Here is a 19,542-nt window from a genome sequence, read left to right as displayed (position 1 = left end):
CAACCTTTAAAGCAAATCCTGATTTCATAGAGCCAATTCATAGAGCCAATTAAGCCTACGTGTTAGATCTTCAAACTGAGACTTTTGTTAAGCTATGGCTCATTTCTATGGATTCGGAGTAGCGAAACAATTGAAGCATAAAAAAGAGAAAAACGTCCAATTTCTTAATCCCTATGGGGTATGGTCTCAAACATCGGATAAAAAGTTTAAAATAATCGCGTCGCCCGCGGCCCGCTCCCGCGCTACGCGATAACCGCCGCAATCAAACCATCTACACGCTAATGTGGGAACACCTTGATATTTTCAACCCTTTTTATTTATATTATTTGGACCCTTACAGCAGAGCTCGAAAAAATCGTAGTTATTAAGCAAATACTGAATAAAATATGTTTAAAGTTGGTTGGTATAGTAATTTTCTTGTTTACTATTCGTAACATTCTTAAAACCCACATTAGTAAAAAGGATAGTATATTTTTTATAATATAGGAGTAACAGACGAGCATGCAGTCCACCTGATAGTAAGTGGCTACTGCCGCCCATGAACATCTGTAATCAACCCCAGATAGGATTAGATATTCCTACCTGAGGTCGGCCACAGATACGCTCCCTACCCCTGATGACTAAGCTGGAACGCCTCGGAAAAGTATGTCTCCCTTACCACATCCTTTAAACGGAACACAGCAGCGCCTAACACTGCTATTATTAAGCAGAAATAGGCGTGGCGGTGGTGCCGCCGGAATCGAACCACAAAGGGTTTTACCACCTTCAAAACGATTTACGAAATATTTACCATTCCACATTAACATGTAGGTGAATAATAAATTTACCAAACGTAATAATATAAGACTTTGTGACCTATAAAACAATATAACGATCTTAAAGCAAACTTTGGTATAAGAATTTCAACTTGCCCAAAAACTCGGAGCGGGCTATCCTTATATTTTCAATAGAGAATGACGGTCAGAAGGTACTTGGTATATTTTGTAATGATCAACAACTAAAGTTACTCTGCAAATAGTGGATACAACAAGTTAGAGTCATATCTACTGAGTTCATGCATAGAGTCGTCTAATTGCATGAAATAGAGCCACTGGAAGCTTTCCAACTCTATCCACGTAGCTATAAGAGTTATGTAAAAGCTTAGTTCTGTTAACAATTTTGGTTTATTATTTTATTTGATTTTTTTCTTCTCTTAGATACTCTTTAGACATTTTAATCTCTGGTGTAACCTCTTTAGCTAATTTCATATAGAATTATTCTCAAAATAGCACAGAGTAGTTTTCTTTTAAAAGTGGGAACATTCTTTGACCACCATTCATACTAATAACAAACCTTTTTTAAATGGTGTGGTAAGACAGATACCCTATTTCAAGGTAGATCTCTGGATCCATTAGGCCTAGGTGTTATTTTATTTTAATTTTTGATTGCTACTTCTATAACATAAAAAGTATCCATCTAATTATTGGTCATCTACCATTATAAAGATGGACTAGCGTCAATGGCTTATGGCGTAGCGTTCAGAATAAACCAATGAATACTCATAGTATCAAAATGATTATTAGTTAGTCAAACCAAGTACCCAAGTATTCTATTGGGCGGTCGGGATATGTATTAATTCCAATCCGTTTGTAATTTGCGTCGGCTCGTCAAACGCGGCGCGGCGCGGCGACAGCGGCCATTAGCGCACGACGCACGCGCGGCTAAACAGCGACACGTGCGCTTGGCGACGAGTATAGGGGGTGTCTTAATTCGTATAATGAATTAGAGATTAACTGGTGTAATTAATACTAATTTTCATCCGATTATTAGGTTCACTGGCGTTTGGCTGGTTATATACTCTTTCGCCATAATTTAGATATTGATCAGAATAAGTATCTAATATGATTTTTTTCACCTTCCTTTTTACATTCTCGTGATATTACAATAACATTTAGTATCGTAAATACAACCATAATTTAGTGACTTCAATTAATTAATATAAAATTTAAAATGTGAAATTATTGAGAACTTCAGATTTCATTACTTAGTCTTTTAAAACAGAATAAAAAAATACTTTTTACAATTATTATGTACTTAAATCAGTTATTACTGTAACTACCTTAAAAAGAAATCATATTTTCGAGACCTTATAGTAAATTAAAATCGTCAACACCAAAACAAAAAAAAGGACAATAATTTGTCTAATTAATTAATATAAACAAACACCCTGTAGCTCCCGCCGTCACAATGACAACGTATTTAACAGTAACAGCAGGGAGGTCCTGCCAAAGGTGCCGGCGTGACTCCCAAAATCACGTGCCCACCCCAATGTAAACAATAGACAAAGGCTCCGGCGGTTATTAGGCTAACCGATTATTATCAAGATTATCATCCGTACTTGGAACGCTTGAGAAAGTTCCCGCTAGAATGTTTACTTGAAGTCGCAAATCATTTGATGATAATTGGTCGGTTTTTCGCACGGAAATACTCTGAACTGAAGTGATATTTTATCACATACTTTCAAAATAACATGTATAAAACAAGAACACCGTTTTAACAAACGGTTTAAAATAGGTATGTTAAACATATATTAACAACATTTATTTGTTATTATAAATAAATGGCTGTTAATGTTTATTATAAATAAATGACAGTTACAGACAATAGCAAATCTTTGGGTCTTAATCATAGGTAAGAGATATTACTTTTCAATAAGTCTAAGTCTAAAAATTCAGGAAATGGTTCTCTAGAAAGTAGTATACGTCATACGCTACGAATTTCTATCACTTGCATAAAGTTAGAGATTATATAAAAGATTCGCGTTCTGAGATGTTCCATTTTAGTGACAAAGTAGCCACTCCTATGTCATCGCTTTTAGAACTGATCTATTTAGGGTCCATTACATGTTTATTATCATTTAAGCTACCTGATTACAATCAGAAGCACAATCTGTTATACTGGGAATAGTCAGGGTGCTCCGAACGTCGGTTTTGTCCTAAAGACCCTTACAGATCTTATCTCGTTTACGATCTTGGCGCTCTCTTTTGTTTCCGTGTTTTTCGACTCTTAAACGGTCCAAATTGGGATGCTATGCGAGTGGAATTCATCATAGTTTTATCTTTTGTCTTAAAAGATAAGTTGTAAATATCTACGCTATTAATTTATTTTTATAATCTAGGAGTAGCAGACGAGCATGCAGTCCACCTGATGGTAAGTGGCTACTGCCGCACATGGACAGGGCGAGGCGACATTGGTCATCAGGATTGGGAATTCATCTATCATAATGGAATTGGTTACAGGTGTCCGTGGGACGGTGACCATTTACCATCAGGCGAACTGCAAGCTTTTTAATCTTTTAAAGGAAGTAAAAGTAAAAAGCTTTCTACACTCACAGCCTTACACTAGGATTCCCTGTATCGTGGGTGCTATTGTTACATACACAGACAACCAGACCCAGAAACCTAAATTCATCGTTTATATATCTGTCTAGCCGGAGATCGAACCCGGGACACTGCGCGATAGACCGGAGTGGTGACCGCTCCGCTACGCGGGTCGTCAGCCTTTTATAAGAAATTGCTAGCAAAAATACAATGCAATTTTAAAACGAAAAATGTTGAGAACCGCTGTTCTAAATGAAGCCCTACTTAGGATTCATTTTTAACAATAGGGCTGCTGCGCTGATCCTTGCACTGTATAATCTTTATTATTGCGGTAAATTGAAAGATTACAATGCCGAAGCAACATTTAAATTAAGAGGCATTAGGTGCTTTATTATAAGGCACTGCAAGTTTTGGACAGTTCGTAGAAGCTATAACAATATTAATGCTTTACTTAATAAGTTTATCTTATATATAAAATTCTCGTGTCACAATGTTAGTTACCGTACTCCTCCGAAACGGTTTTACCGATTTTCACCAAATTTTGTATGCATGTTCAGTAGATCTGAGAATCGGCTACTATCTATTTTTCATACCCTTAAGTAATAAGGGTTGTTAACCCTTAACATTTTTTTTATTTATACGGCAACACAACGTTTACCCGGTCAGCTAGTACCATATAAACGAATAAAACGCGTATAAACATAATTACGAGTATAACCAGCCACATATAGTCAAAATAAATATGATTGTGATAGATCGATTATTTATTAAGAAAGAAATAAATAATTTTTGAAAAAAAAAATTAAGTATGTAGTGTTTATTCCCGGCCCGGCAGAAATCAGAACGATGAGATTAGAACTCTGTTACGTTCATTTATGATTTAGCTATAGTGAAAAAAGCATATACTTTATACAGACAACCATTTTGAATTCATTTTTTATAGAAAAGTAAATGCTTCTAATCCAATTAGATACACATGTAAGTTTCTTAACAAAGTAACAAAAGGTTTGTAATTTTTTTATAAGTAAAATGTTATGAAGTTATAATGTAAGATTAAATTATTCGTTTGATTCATCAAGAATAATGCGGATTGAAACCAAGGTTGTACGATGGGCGGAACCGCTAACTTCAGCCCTACAGCTCGTGGGGTCGGAGGCGTGGTGGGCAGATGGCTCGATTGTCGGTCTCGGAGTCCGTTCCTGTTTACCTGACTCGATTTTTAATGTTAATTTTTGTGTAAACATAAAACAGTATCTATATTTTTATATCAATAGTATGAAAGTGGTATATCTAGTGGTTCGACTAAGGTCAAAACGCCACATCTGTTTGCTTGTTACAGTAATATGAAGCACTGCTGTGTTCTGGTTTGGAGGGTGTGATAATGGACAAATACTTATACGAGGCATTTCAGATGCCGATCTCTGTCTGAGACTTCAATAGTATTTTCAGTTGGGCAATAATGACTTGTGCTCTGTACTCTGTACATTTATACCATATGCCATGGTGAATACCATCAAGTCATTTGCTTAAGTTCCCTGTATATTTAGGTTCTTATAGATTTTCATATTTTCATACTTATAGATCATCATCTTATACATATTTAAAATTCTCGTGTCACAATGTTAGTTACCGTACTCCTTCGAAACGGCTTCACCGATTTTCACTAAATTTTATATGCATATTCAGTAGGTCTGAGAATCGGCTACTATCTATTTTTCATACCCCTAAGTTATAAGGGTTGTTCACTCTTAACATTTTTTTTATTTATATGGCAACACAACGTTTGCCGGGTCAGCTAGTATATTATAGATTTTCATAGTCCAAAGCAATAATCTTTTCTTCGCACTTCGCACTTAGCGTTGTATGAAATAAACTACTTTGATTTTGACATCTGTTCAGCGATGGGACAGTAAAGATCCTTTAATCCTTATGTCCTTGACCCCACCAATCCACCTGTCCTAACCGTGACCTCGGGGCTAATCGACGGAATCGCGGGCGGCCGTGCACCGTGATTTAATGCACTCGCTAATTATGGCTTGTTCAAATTGTACCTTTCTCACGGAGTATGGGCTGTGCGGCGACCGGTTACGGCTGTTTTGGGGAGGTTTGGGGATTTGTTTATTTATTATGAGACCTATTTAATGTTTGTTATAAACTTAGATTATCGTAGAAAAATATGTTAATTACAAATATATTATAACTGTGAATAAATATAGTTCAAAAAACTAAAAAACACGCTTTTTCTATTTCATTCTTTCATACATGCAGGGTAAGATAAGGATGTATGTTGATCTCTTTCTACTGAAAAACGGAGTTACTCACTGACAAACATACAAGTGAAGCTAATATAAAGCGTGTAAAAATAGATCAAATTGCCAGTTAGGCCACCGTGCTGTCCAATTGCATATTAGTAGAGTTTACACACCCTTGAGAACCTTTTTAAAAAGATCCTTAGACGTGTAGCGTCACAGCGTTTTCCTTTACTGTTTAAGTAAGTGATAATTAATTTATAATAGCACATAATTTTGAAAAATCAGACGCACATGCCTAGGATTCGAACCTCGAGCTTTCCGATCGAAAGGCACAACATCTAACAATTAGGCTATCACTACATGTATACATATATATATATATATCACATGTTTTGAAAATATGCTAACGGTCTAATTTAAAATTCATTTGAAATCATTTCAAAATAAAATTGGCAAAACAATCTTTGATTTTTGAATACTTCGAGAAGTTCTCAAACCAAAAAAAGGTTTAGCTGTAGAGCTGCCGTGGACACACGAAACGTTCTACCCTTATTGATTAAGGACCACAAAATCTAAATCTTATCCTTCATCTCAGCGTTCCTAGATGATCGCAATACGCCTACTTTATTAGCATCAACATTTACCAATCTACCATTATATCAATGTACTATGCTAATCTTAACTGCTTAAGCGCAGTTTAATCTGCGCTTATTTTGTCGTAACCACCGTATAAAGATGCGTCCAGAATGCTCTGTGCATTCGGTATAGTAAAGTTCGTTCCACACTCAAATCTTGGTTAAATTCGTTGGTTATATTTTTGCCTTCGTGCCAATTTTTGCTTTTTCTATTATAAAAGTATAAAGGTGTAGAAACCCTGTGGTAGACCCCGGCGACAACACCGCTACACCTATTTCTGCTTAAACAGCAGTGTTAAGGGCTGCTGTGTTGTGGTTTGAAAGGTGTAAGGGTGCTTTCTTGAGGTATTCCAGTGTAGTCTTGAGAGTTAGCGGCGTATCTGTGGCTGATCTCAGGTAGGAATATAATCTTATCTGGGGTTGATGGCAGATGTCCATGGGCGGCAGTAGCCACTTGTCATCAGGTGGACTGCTTACTTTTCGGCTAGTCTTATTTAAAAAAAAGATAACGAACATGCCGTCAACCTGATGGTAAGCGGTACCGCCTGGTCATGGGCAATGGGCATCTATAATGAAGCCCGAGATCGAATTCCCATCTGAGGAAGACCACAAATGCTTTATTTGCCACTTAGAACTAAATTGGAATGCATTGATCATAATTGTATATTAACTAATATTGCTTAAAAGACAGATCAAAGTTCATATAAAAAGTGGTTGACAAATTGGTATCGAATCTACTAATTGGTTAAATTTAAGATTAGACTAGACATACAAAAACATAATAGATTTCGACTATTCTATACGAAAAAGATAATTTAAGACTGTAATTGTTTGTTTGCACGGAAATCTACTATTTCTAGAGCAAAACGTATTGAAATAATAAATGATGATTGTGAAATTTTTGCAGATTTAATAATTACGAAAGAAAATAATTTAAACAGATTTTAGAGGTGTAATATTTAGTAAATAAAGGTGTTTTCCTTATCTATTGAACAAATGTTTTTACTATCGAATAGAAAGTGAACTAAAGTTAAGTTAAAAGTACTATATCTAAGTAATTTACTTGTACTAAGTTAAAGAGGTGAACTTGTATAGGAGGTAGACGTACTTAGGTAAAGTTATCGCCAAACTGCTAGTTCGCTCTGAAGTTGTTGCGAGCAGTAGTCACACAATTTGCTATGGCGACTCTATTCAATTCTATATTCAGAACGGACCAGCACTTTTAGGTGGACTATACCGCCACACCTTTTTTCTAGGGTTCAGGTTTCTAGGGTTTTTACCTCAGGTAGATATCTAATCCCATCTGGAGTCGATTAAAAAGGTGTCCATGGTCGGCAGGCCATTACCATCAGGTGGATGTTTGATATTTCAATGTTATAAAAGGTAACTAAAACATATTATAGTCCGCGGAAAACTGCTAGTCCGCTCTGAATATACTCGTAGAAACGAATCGCGTCGCCATAGCAATTTGTATGACTACACCTGCTCGAAACAACTTCAGAGCGGACGAGCAGTTTGGCGCGGACTACACCAGATTAATGACTCAGCATTACCTTTATTGGAGAGAACTAAGCTGAAATGTAGCGTGGTATATGTGGATCGAACCTTACCCGTCTGCCCTAACCTGTTACTCGTTCAACCTTCAGGACCTGCCATCTCTTTCACTCTACAACAGTCGTGTATCATGTCGTCTCGCTCAGTAATCTCGGGTCAGACTGGAGCACATTACCGTAATGGTACTTAAACACATATTTAAGTAAAGATTCTTTTTGTGTAAAAAGTTGCGTCTGCGCATCAGTACTTGCCTCTTCGGGTAAGATAATAAAGTACACTCATTTGTAAGAGTTTTTTTAAAATTGTGTTATGTTTTTTATGAACCTTTCTTGTCTGTATTAATAAAAGACTGCATGTAAAAATGTAATAATATTAAGGAAATTAAAGTAATTTGAAGGTTGTACCTTTGTGGTTCGACTCCCGAGGAGCTACCGTCACACCTATTTCTAATAACAGCAGTGTTAACCTGCTGTGTTTCAGTTTGAAGGGCGTGGTAAGGGCGATACTTATTCAAGGTGTTCTACAACGAAGGTCTAGTAATGCATGTTTGTCATTTCTACATTAAAAAAAAAACTATACCGATTGAGATTGGGGTTCATGCAAAAATATTAATTTACAATTTTATATGAACTGGAGGAATTTTAATTAAAAAGTAGAATATCTTACGTACTGTATAATTATGAAGATGAAATAATAATATAATCGAAATAATAGTACAAAAATGTTCGTTTTCGTTGTGATGAAACTTCTACTGAAATTGGGGACATCCTTTCATATCATCAACGTGTGTGTAAACTGTAAACAAAATAAATAAATATTAAAAAGTTTTTTTTTTTTATAAACAAGCATTTCTTAACGTCATGTTTTTTCGAAATCTTTTCAAAAAACCATTTCAGTTACACACATATATATATACATATATACACACACACATATATATATATATATATATATATTATATATATATATATATATATATATATTATGAACTAATAATAAGGCAAACTTAGTTATTAGGGGTAGCAACGCATCTGGGGTCGGCTATAGATTGTTGGCAGATATAGTTAAAAATAAAGAAATCATTTTACTCTGATTGGTATCACAGGCATACTCCAACATGTCGCAAAGGTCCAGGAAAGTCCTTTTCTCGTCACCCATTTTGCCACAAATGGGTATAGTGTCGTGGATACACGTTTGAGCCAGAAGGCAGAATTGGTCGACTTTGTTCTGTAAATAACATTTTAAAGATCAGGAAATTATAATATTACAACGACATTTTGCAGATGGTATTTTGTAGATATTTTGTGGTATTTCATTAAAAACCGTAGTGTTAATATTAACTCTATATACGTAACAAGTAAGTAATGGGCTAATCTTAATTGGGACGACACGGGCACGGCGCGGTGACGACTACGATATCAAAGAGCGCTTCACTTAATAAAAAATAAAAAAAGTTAAATAATTAAGTTAATAAAGTGAGAGTCAAAACTATAGCATTTGATCAAAAACAAACCTAAACAATAGCTCTCGGTGTCGTGTGTCGTGTCGTCGTGTTAGAAAAAAAAATCAAAAGTATGTGAACTCTATCAATTCCCACTTGGCCAGCGCGGTGAACTATGACCTAATCCTTCTTATTCTGGGAGGAGATCCGTGCCCAGCAGTGGGACAGTAATGGGTTGTTGATTGTTGAGTTGACGGTGTCGTGCTGTCTACGCCAATGTAGTGCTGGTGCCGTCACGTTTCGTTGTTAGAAGCATAAATTAGAGTATTACCGATGGTGTTGACGCATAATCAGGAAGATGGCTGCGTACTGGCGAAATGAGGCACAACCACAACATGTCTGAAATATTAAAAAAAAAACTTATTTAAATGATACTTTGATCATACCTTCTTGTGTAGAGCTGCGTATTTCCCTGCATTTGATTTACTTAAGTAAATTTAATTTTGACATTAAATTTAAAAAAAATCGTCAAAAATCCGCATATCGTGAGTACCCGTTACAAATTAAAATGTCTCAATTCCGCGATAAAATAAGTCTAAAATTTAATTATGATATTAGATAAATTATTAAAAAATAATTGATTATTACATAGTTACGTAATAATTACACATTTTGTGAATAACGTTCACAGCCGTCGCATTTATAAATAAATTGTTAGATTTCGATTTATTATAATTTATAGAACGCGGCACGATATCGTCTGTCAGTGTATGCTAATTTAAATTGAGCTGCTTTTAATTAAGAAAGTGGCGTAATTAATATTCATAGGCTTTGAAGTACTTTGTCATAAATAACTAAGCATAAATAGCTGTAGCTTTTCGTAATGAACGGTTTTGTTGCTTAACGAGATATCAAGTTTGGGTTTTCAGATTTGGGAAAGAAAATGAATTATTTTATTAGATTTTTGGGAGAGATTAGACGTATTTAAGTAATATATTTTCCTTGTACATGAGTAGAAAGCAATTATGTGAACGCAAGCAGTCAAATAGGATTCTAATCCTACCTAAAGTTCACCTAAAGTACCTTAAGTTCTTCGATCACTACACAAACCAGAATTCAGCAGTTTTTTGCCCTTATGACATAAAACGCTGCCATTTTTTTTAAAGATATTAAAACTCTGATTATGTTCTATGTTTTGGGTTTGTGGGTATCTGTAATCAACTCTCTATAAAACAGCGATACTACCACTTCTGAGGACTAAAATGATCGCCTCCACCTAATTGTAAGTGGTTACTGCCACTCATGGACATCCGTAATCAACCTCAGTTGGATTAGATATTCCTACTTGAGGTCGGCCACAGATGCGTCGCTACCCTTGAGGATTAAGGTGGAACGCCTCGGAAAACTATGTCTCCCTTCAAACCAGAACACAGCTGCGCTTAACGCTGCTATTATGAGGCAGAAATAGGCATAACTATGGTATGGTGGTTTTGAATCTCACAGAAAAAAAGTTCAAACATGTCGTTAAACAAACGCTATGTAAAAAAGCGTACTATAAACTAAGTGATTAAACTAGTTCCAGCTCCACATGTACCATTAGGTTAAGTTTAACATTGTAAAATCCATTTTTTTTTAAAAGATGTGTGTTATGGAGTTTTTTTCGCCGCTTCTTCTCCATAACGAAACACCTTGTGAAGTGGTGGTAGTTTGACATTCAAAAAGTGCTCTGTAAAGAACCTATTTTGAATAAAAAAAAATTGATTTGATTTGATTTGATTATGGTTGTATCTTTAAGCCATCAAAACTAATGAAAAAGATATTTATAAGCAGCAAATTAGTCTCAGCGTTATACCTACGCCACTTCGCTATATATTAATCGTTACTCACAGTTAATTATAAACGCAAACCGCATCCTGATTGAGTGTTGATGCTACATTCGATAATATCCGATGGCAATTACCCACCACGGCTGTTGTGGTTAGCTAAAACGTTGTTAAAACAAGCAGTAACGCGCCACTACGAATATTAATTGAGGTAATAAACGGGTCATTGATATTAATCGAGTTTGTAAGTCTTTAAAATGTATACGTATATGTTGTGTTTAATGATAATGATGAATGAATATCACATTTTCCGTGATTATTGAATTATTGTGTTTTGTGTTTGTCTGTATGTGGAATTCAGGGAGCTTTTGAATTTGTTACACGTATCGTACACGAATATAGTTGACAGAGAGAAAGTTACGTTACCTTTTATACCGAAATGGAAGATATTTCCTTCGTTATAAATGTCGCATGTCAGCTGTTACTATTTTGTGAAAAGGTCAATTATAAACTATGATAATTTTTGGTAGGTATTTAATACGTTTCATACGGAAACATGGTCATAGGATAATACCTAAAAAGTAGAGAGATATTTTCTGTAGTTGCCTTGTTGCTTCCATAGTTATTTACAGTCACCAGCACACACAGCGTGTGCTAATGACTGTAATAACTTTATAGGAGGAATATCACTCATCCCATAATTTAGCATACACGGCAATTTTTTTAAGGATTCAATACAATGGCAACAAACACGATACAGTCGCGATGCTGTCGCGAAGCACATCGCGCCAACCTTTGTCGCTGAAAACTGACGCGCGTTAGTTGCGATGCAAACCCATATTCACGAAATGCACCACAAAGTCGACTCAAAATGTAACCGTGTGTAACCGCCCTTAGTTGTCTCTAAACGCTCTTAGAGAATAAACGCCGACGAGACACGATATGCAATTGAAAAACCATATAGAAACGAAAAGAAATGATATATGACCCAAATATAATTTAAGTAATTATCTTAATTAAATTTACTCCAAATGTTTCCCACACCTGCATGCTCTATTGATGTTCCACATAGTTTTCATGATAAGGCGTTTGTTATGTTATAATATCCTGTTGTTAGAGTTATTGTTTTAGAATGTCAACAGTTTCACAGTTAAATTAGAACATAGTTAAGCCGCGAATAGGTCACTCGTGCTGTATTGTACAATGTTGTTTAGGAGGCTTTTTTCTAGTAAGTTTTCTTTAATAATATGTTTTATTAAATTATAGTTTTATCATGGGAAAATAATAATTGTAAAAAAATGATTAAATTTTTCAATTTCATTGGCATTGATACTTAGAAATCAAACGACAGAATTACATTCTTTAAATAGTCATCAATATTTTTTTTAATGGAACGTATAGGGATTATTAATATGTAATTTGTTAGATCTGAAATCTGAACTATATTATACTATGTTGTAGCTCAAATACATATTTTATGTGTTGAATACATTGAAGTTGAATCTGATAAATTAAAATGTTTAGACATTTTAAAATTAACATCTTATTTTCATACTGTAGAATAGAATCTCATTGTTTTAAGTATATCTTGACCTTAATGCATCAATATAGTTTCATAAGGTAGTCTTTGAATATTAATGATAATCTTATATATAAAATTCTCGTGTCACAATGTTAGTTTCCGTACTCCTCCGAAACGGCTTTACCGATTTTCACCAAATTTTATATGCATATTGAGTAGGTCTGAGAATCGGTTACTATCTATTTTTCATACCCCTAAGTGATAAGGGTTGTTCACCCTTAACATTTTTTTATTTATATGGTAACACAACGCCGGGTCAGCTAGTTTTATATAAATGAGCAAATATGTTAGTACTATATGTATTAAGGAAAGGCCAGCCTGTTTATTCAAATTTAAGCCAAATTTTTGGTTAAAAGTACAATTTTTGATTTCAGGTTTAATAATCCTAGGGTTCGCCGAAGAGGTTTGGACCCATGTTGAAATAGAGGCTGAAGATTACTTCTTTCCATTAGAACCGGTAAGACGTTAATTATACAATATACTACCATTCTTTAGACATTTCCTGCGGGTTGCACCATATTTTGATGTTAACAAAAGCCAAACCAACCGTCAAATCCATGGTTAAAAATGTACTACTTGCACCTTTTTAGTTAAGATTGAAATTACATGATAACTAACACTTCAAAATAACCGATCGATATCGGTCGTTTAAAATTATTATTTTTGTCAACTTCTATGTGTCAACGTTGATGTTGACAGTGACACAAACGATGTTAATGACAAATAGATTAACGAAACACAGTATTGTTTTATTCCCTATAGTCAAAGTTCTGTTATATATATTTTTTTTATAATAATCTAGGAGTAGCAGACGAGCATGCAGTCCACCTGATGGTAAGTGGGTACTGCCGCCCATGGACATCTGTAATCAACCCCAGATAGGATTAGATATTCCTACCTGAGGTCGGCCACAGATGCGCCGCTACTTCTGAGGACTAAGCTGGAACGCCTCAGCAAAATATGTCTCCCTTGCCACACACTTCAAACCAGAACAGCAGCGTTTAACACTGCTGCTATGAGGCAGAAATAGGTGTGGCGGTGGTGCCACCGGTGTCGAACCACAAAGGGTTCTACCACCTTCAAAACTTTACGCAAACTAAACGCAACTTTAAACGGGCCTACGGTGCCACCCACCCATAATAAAATACGCTGATATTAACGACATTTTTAATGACTCCTTAATTATCTGAATTAATTGCATCATCTATTCAATCCGCTTATTAATTAATAAGCATAAATAAACGTTTACTTAGATGTTAATATTCAAACGCGTTAATAAATTATATCTATCCGTATTTATTAAGTTCATCTTTATTTTCTGTCTCTTAGAACAAATTCTTGCTTCCTTATCCTTACTTCCTTAATAAAATAAATATAACATTCAGTTCTTTATTGATATTTATTCTTTTGTTTGTTTGTTTGTTTGTTTCTTCTATGTAACATTCCACATATCATGTATTCAGGAAATGTATGTAAAGTATGTACATAGTAAGTAGGTAGTAGTTTATTTCTGCCTAATAACAGCAGTGTCTGGCGTTGCTTAGTTCCGTTTTGAAGGGTGTGGTAGGGTAGGGTAGGGACATACTTAACTGAGGCGTTCCAGCTTAGTCCTCAAGGATAACGGCGCATCTGTGGCTGACCTCAGGTAGGAATATCTAATCCTATCTGGGGTTGATTACATATATCCATGGGCGGCAGTAGCCACTTACCATCACGTGGATTGCATGCTCGTCTGCTACTCCTATATTATAAAAAGGTGTGTTTACGTTATGTACATTAAAAACATTGTTTTAGCCTTAAAAGGCATAGTAAAATTATTGGTTATACTATCTAGGTTTTTACGGAAGGTTTTATCGATAAAAATGGTAGAATAGACTCGTGTAAAGACAATTTGCGACATTTCATGTTATGTCGTCAACCCAACACAGTCCTATGCCTGGGCACGGGTCTTCTCTCAGAGTGACAGGCGCTTACCACCGCGCTGGCCAAGTGCGGCTTAGTACATCACGCTTACTTTAAGCAAGTGCTAATATGAAATCTGGAAAATATCACCGTGTTTTGGATTCAAACCTTGAACCGCTGGTTTTAGAGGCCGAAATTCTAACCAGAAGGCTATCATTGCTGTATTTTATTATTTTACTGTTTATAATTTCACAGGTGATTAATTTCTGCAAAATGGCCGACCAGTGTCAGCACGACTTCGTAGCGATATGCGGACAGGACTCTCTCGGCATCACTCGAATGTTTAATGACAACTGTGACTTGTATGAGTACAATTGCGACGAGAAAAAACGTAGGTATCCTAATCGTAACTAAATATATATGTAAAATAAAGCGTCCAATAAGAGAGGCCAAAATTATTCATTCTGAAGGTGGTAGAACTCATTGACTCAGGAGGCTCCACCGCCGCACCTTTAAGAAGACTTTGCAACTTTGTTCTCAGGTATAACAATGCATCTGTGGACGACTTCTGGTAGGGATCTAATTTTTACCGTTACCATGAGTTTTTACGTTTTGACAAATATTACTGTTTTCGTATTTGTTTACGTATTTGCACATACAATTTCCAATCAGCGCCCCTAGCGGATTGTATCAGAACTATAGTGTCAGTAACGTCTAAAGTAAGTAAATGTCTAAATTGACTAAATGGCGCTTTTTGTTTTGTCTCTCTTTTTTGCGAACATCGAGGCAGACAGAAAGACTTGAGCACTTATTTATTGTTTACTCAGTCTACTGAAGCAAACGGAACAGAATATTGGATTGAGTAAACGTAACGTGAAATTGTGGAATGTTTTGAAAACTCATGGTAAGGGTACTTATCCGGGGTGGATTACAGATCTTGGGCGGCAAAAGCCACTTATAATCGGTGGACTTGCTTGTTTGCTATTTTATTTTCATAAACAAAAACTCCTAACATTTCTATGCCAAATACTAGAAATAGAGGAGAAAATATAAAGTAGACGATTTTCTTCTTCTTCTTAAAGTAAATGTAATGTCTAGCGAATTACTTATTAATTATTGATTATTTGTAATTCATTTCTATAGAATATCGACACGTCAAAATGGAGGTGTGCAAGTACGAAGCGGCAGCTGCTGAAAGAATGGAATAATATTATAAGTTACTCGGTACATACACATTTGAAAACATTAAAGGTATTTTCAAAATATGCTATTTATATCTTTTTAATTCCCTGTGTACTTTACAGTGAGTCTTTCAATACATCCATGCATCAGCCTTTTAAGGCACTGAATATATGCCTATCTTCGTATAATAAACAGGATAACTAATTATTATATTTATTTATGAAAAAAAGACATATTTAAATTTCTATACACTAATGTCCCCAGTTCCTCTTTCTAGTACGAAAAAAATTATATGAGACACGTTTAATAAACATATTTTGTTATTTTAGGTACCTGGTCTTAACCTGTAGGATCTGTATGATAACTAACTAATATGCTGCAAAATATTTCTGCCTAATAACAGCAGTGTTAAACGCTGTTGTGTTCTGGTTTGACGGAGTCTAACGGAGACATACTTAAGCGAGGCAAGCGAGCTTAGTCCTCAGGAGTTGCGGCGCATTTGTGGGCGACCTTATGTAAGAATCCAATCTTATGGGGTTGATTACAGATGGAGGGCGGTAGTAGCGACTTACCATCAGGTGCATGCTCATCTGCTACTCTTATATCATAAAAACAAAACCTACGTAATCACAAAAGAAATACTCCAAATACCTCCACGGAATGTCAAACCCGTACCTGCATACTCCCAACGTCATCATAGGCCATCTAATTCTAATACCGGCAACTGGTCCGTTTAGCGTGTCTTTGTAAAGAGTGGTGTCACCTGGCCACTGTTGGTCGCATTTCGGCGGTTTACGTCTAGCTGCATTATCGAGTACTTGGTAATAGGTGCGGCGGGTGCGCAGGCGCATCTGTCCAAATATTTTGTATACAGGCTGATGCTAAAAAAACTTTATTGTTTTCGATTTCGAAAGGTAATGCAATTTGAATATGTATGGTTCTTTCTTTGGCACCATGTAGGCCTGTAGGCACAGACGGGTTGACAGATTTTAAATTTGAAGTGTCGTTAGATTCGTCTAACTGTAGGTTTGGAGGTGACACGTTATTAAGTCGTAGATTGTTTTGCTTTTATAACAATTGCTCTGGTTAGCAGAAGCAGTAAGCAAGCTAACAGCTCACCAAACGGTAAATGATTATTATCTGACGTAGACGTCCAAGTAAGAAAGAACCCTTCGTTTAGAGATCTTCTTTAGATGCACCCTTATCCCGGGCACAGGAAGCGACATAGCCTATGATGACCGCCATGTCGCAAGTGACATTCATCTTCAGCCGAAAAGTACTTACCTCCTTAAATCAGAACGTTCGATATCCATTTATTATAGATAAATTTTAAAACCCTAAGAACTATTTTGTATCTCACAAGCAGAAGCTGTTAATCTAGCTACGAGTATGATGGTGCTAATTTATTGTCAATAATTGTGCGTGCTAGCACTTAGTATAGCATACACTTTGTACACCGATATATTCACACGTTATTCTATGTAAACATGAATATTGATTAACGCTGACCCATTTTTCGGCTGATTGCTGAAAATGCGGAACTTCACTGCAGCAGTTCTGAATAAGAGATCGCTGGGCGCATAAAGCTATTTTCGTACCTCTAAAAACTTGCTGACAAATCATTTTTATATACAAAAATGTACTTACATATGAATGTAAGCATAGACAATAATTGATGCTGACATTATAATTCGTTTATGACTGACAAGTTAATTTACGGCAGTGTATTATGGGGATTAATTAAATTTATTTGAGAGTTTAGTATGTTACATTTATTGAAGAGAGTACCAGGTTCAATTCCCGGCTGGGTAATGTTTAATAATTTGCAAATGTGTAGCTATAAAATAGCTGACCTTTCTTTGCATTTATGATAGTACGCGAATATTTTGAGAAGTGGTATAACCATACTTTTGACCAGAATACCATCGGGATATTCCTAGCAAGGAGAAATCTAGCCTTTCGTTCGAAGGATGTGGATGTTGGCTGACTTACATAAGGCGACCATCTTTGATCTTAGGAGTGACAATACATCTGTGATTAGCTTCAGGTAGACACCCTGTTCTATGTACAGTTGGTTCCAGTGACTACTTATCATGAAGTCGAATACATACTCTTATAAAAAAAACTCAAAAGGTTGCTCTTATATAAATAAAATCTCAATTTATTTTAGAATCACCCTGTATAATGCTTAAGAAGTATAGTCCAAATAAACAGGAACATATCAAAGGTCGTTGCGCAAACACGAGCGCGTGCTGAGTCGCCGCGTTTCCGCTTACAAGTGCATCTCGTAATATTACAAAACTAAACTAGTATTGTAGATCGTTGGTAGTTTTTTAAAGTTACAGAAAAATGTGTCATTTTTATGGGATCAGTTGAAGATAGTAGAAACCTTTTTTAGCTACAAAACCACTGTTTTTGCCTTATAACAGCAAAACTGTTCTGGTTTGGAGGGTATGGCCCTTCAAACCAGAACAGTATAGATATATATATATATAGATATACAGTGCGATATTTAGAATGAGAAACGCTAATTAGTGTTCAGAGGTACCAAAGCACCTGTGGCCGAGCTCAGTTAGGACTCTGGGTCTATCTGGGATTAATTAAAGGTGTCCATGGCGACGGTGGCCACTTATGAACGGATGGACTGATTCTTCTATAAAATAAAAAAAATCATCATCCTAACCCAATCACCAAATTTTCACCAAATTTTATATGCATATACAGTCGGTCTGAGAATCGGCTACTATCTATTTTTCATACCCCTTTTCATTTATATGACAATACAACGTTTGCTGGGTCAGCTATATAGTTATCTATAAGAGTAAATAAAATTAGCAGTCCATTCAGTTACTTCTTTCATGGTTACAATAGACCTTTCGCGTGGAAAATATCAGCCTAATCACTCATTTCGTAGGTCCAATGCTCATACCAAGGTTCCCTTCATAACATCTCAACGTCCAATTAGCCGCTATCCGATAGCTGAACAATGAGTGCAGTGAGAGTGCTATCGCCCGGTTAATTGACCATTGTGTACACGGCCTATCACATGAAGACGCTTGCGAGAAATTGGGTGTTGTGAGTTCAGATTTATCTCGTTTTATAGGCTTATGCTCTAATATTATAGAGGAAAACAATATCTGTTGCGTGGAACTTAGTGTACTTAATTTTACTAGTAGATACATGATCTGAGTTTACAAAAAATGCCTGTATCCATTAAAAATCCATGCCAAGTCTAGTCCATGCTAATTAAAAAAATGTATTTTGTTCGTATAGCAGTGTTAATAGGTATAAGGTATATTCAGATTACGGGATTTACTAAGCAGGCATAAAGTTAAATATAAGTACTAAATTATTTTTGATATTTTACTTTTTACGAGTACTATTGGAATGCTCCAAAAATTGCAATTCATTTAACAGTGTTGACGCAAAAATACCAATTATGGATACCTACTACAATAAATATACAGCAAATAAGAATTCTTAGGGAGCTTTTAATCCGGCAAATAAAAGATTCATCCAAGTTTACGACAAGTTTACAAGGATTTACTGCTGGGTTTAATATCGCCAATTAACTTAGAAAATTGCTGTTCTGAGGCGTAGAAGTGCTTATGAATATATTTACTATACTTTAGTGTTTCTAGATATATATGAGATCGTACCTTTTTTTAACAAACAAGTTTTCTGTATTAAATGTAGTATTTAGTACCATACATGTCATACATAAAAGCAGTGATAGCCTAGTGGTTAAGAAACTCGGCCTCTCGAACGAGGGGTCTGAGGTTCAAATCCCAGGCACGCACCTCAGATTTTTC

The 19,542-nt window shown here is 35.6% G+C and overlaps 2 protein-coding genes across 2 annotated transcripts; one reads left to right on the top strand and one right to left on the bottom strand.

Annotated features, from left to right (window-relative positions):
* Nucleotides 1-8,493: 8,493 nt before the first annotated feature.
* On the bottom strand, nt 8,494-11,241 carry LOC140745236 (uncharacterized). Its single transcript, XM_073076970.1, has 4 exons — nt 11,129-11,241; nt 9,573-9,640; nt 8,889-9,027; nt 8,494-8,595 (listed from the first exon to the last, which is right to left on the bottom strand). The coding sequence occupies exons 1-4, from the start codon at nt 11,151-11,153 to the stop codon at nt 8,549-8,551; spliced, it is 279 nt and encodes a 92-aa protein (XP_072933071.1). The 5' UTR covers nt 11,154-11,241; the 3' UTR covers nt 8,494-8,548.
* Nucleotides 11,242-12,173: 932 nt separating this feature from the next.
* LOC140745212 (uncharacterized) lies at nt 12,174-15,813 on the top strand. The gene is made up of 4 exons (XM_073076948.1): nt 12,174-12,292; nt 13,021-13,103; nt 14,804-14,939; nt 15,692-15,813. Exons 1-4 carry the CDS (start codon nt 12,268-12,270, stop codon nt 15,754-15,756), a joined length of 309 nt encoding a protein of 102 aa, XP_072933049.1. The 5' UTR covers nt 12,174-12,267; the 3' UTR covers nt 15,757-15,813.
* The last annotated feature ends 3,729 nt before the right edge of the window (nt 15,814-19,542 follow it).

The sequence above is a fragment of the Epargyreus clarus genome, unplaced genomic scaffold (genome assembly GCF_041222505.1).
Source record: "Epargyreus clarus isolate Ecla_fem2 unplaced genomic scaffold, WU_Ecla_fem_2.2 ptg000010l, whole genome shotgun sequence".
NCBI lineage: Eukaryota > Metazoa > Arthropoda > Insecta > Lepidoptera > Hesperiidae > Epargyreus > Epargyreus clarus.
The sequence above is the reverse complement of the archived record's forward strand: the minus strand, read 5'-3'. Positions and strand labels throughout refer to the sequence as shown.

Bases quoted from the DNA above. Each gene is read 5' to 3' on its own strand.
- LOC140745236 (XM_073076970.1), bottom strand. From the start codon at position 11,153: ATGCGGTTTGCGTTTATAATTAACT. The intron at 9,028-9,572 runs GTAATACTCTAA...TGTTATTTACAG, and splicing joins ATTATGCGTCAACACCATCG to AACAAAGTCGACCAATTCTG. The intron at 8,596-8,888 runs GTAAAATGATTT...TTTTGTTTACAG, and splicing joins TGCCTGTGATACCAATCAGA to TTTACACACACGTTGATGAT.
- LOC140745212 (XM_073076948.1), top strand. From the start codon at position 12,268: ATGTTGTTTAGGAGGCTTTTTTCTA. The intron at 13,104-14,803 runs GTAAGACGTTAA...ATAATTTCACAG, and splicing joins ACTTCTTTCCATTAGAACCG to GTGATTAATTTCTGCAAAAT. The intron at 14,940-15,691 runs GTAGGTATCCTA...TCATTTCTATAG, and splicing joins CAATTGCGACGAGAAAAAAC to AATATCGACACGTCAAAATG.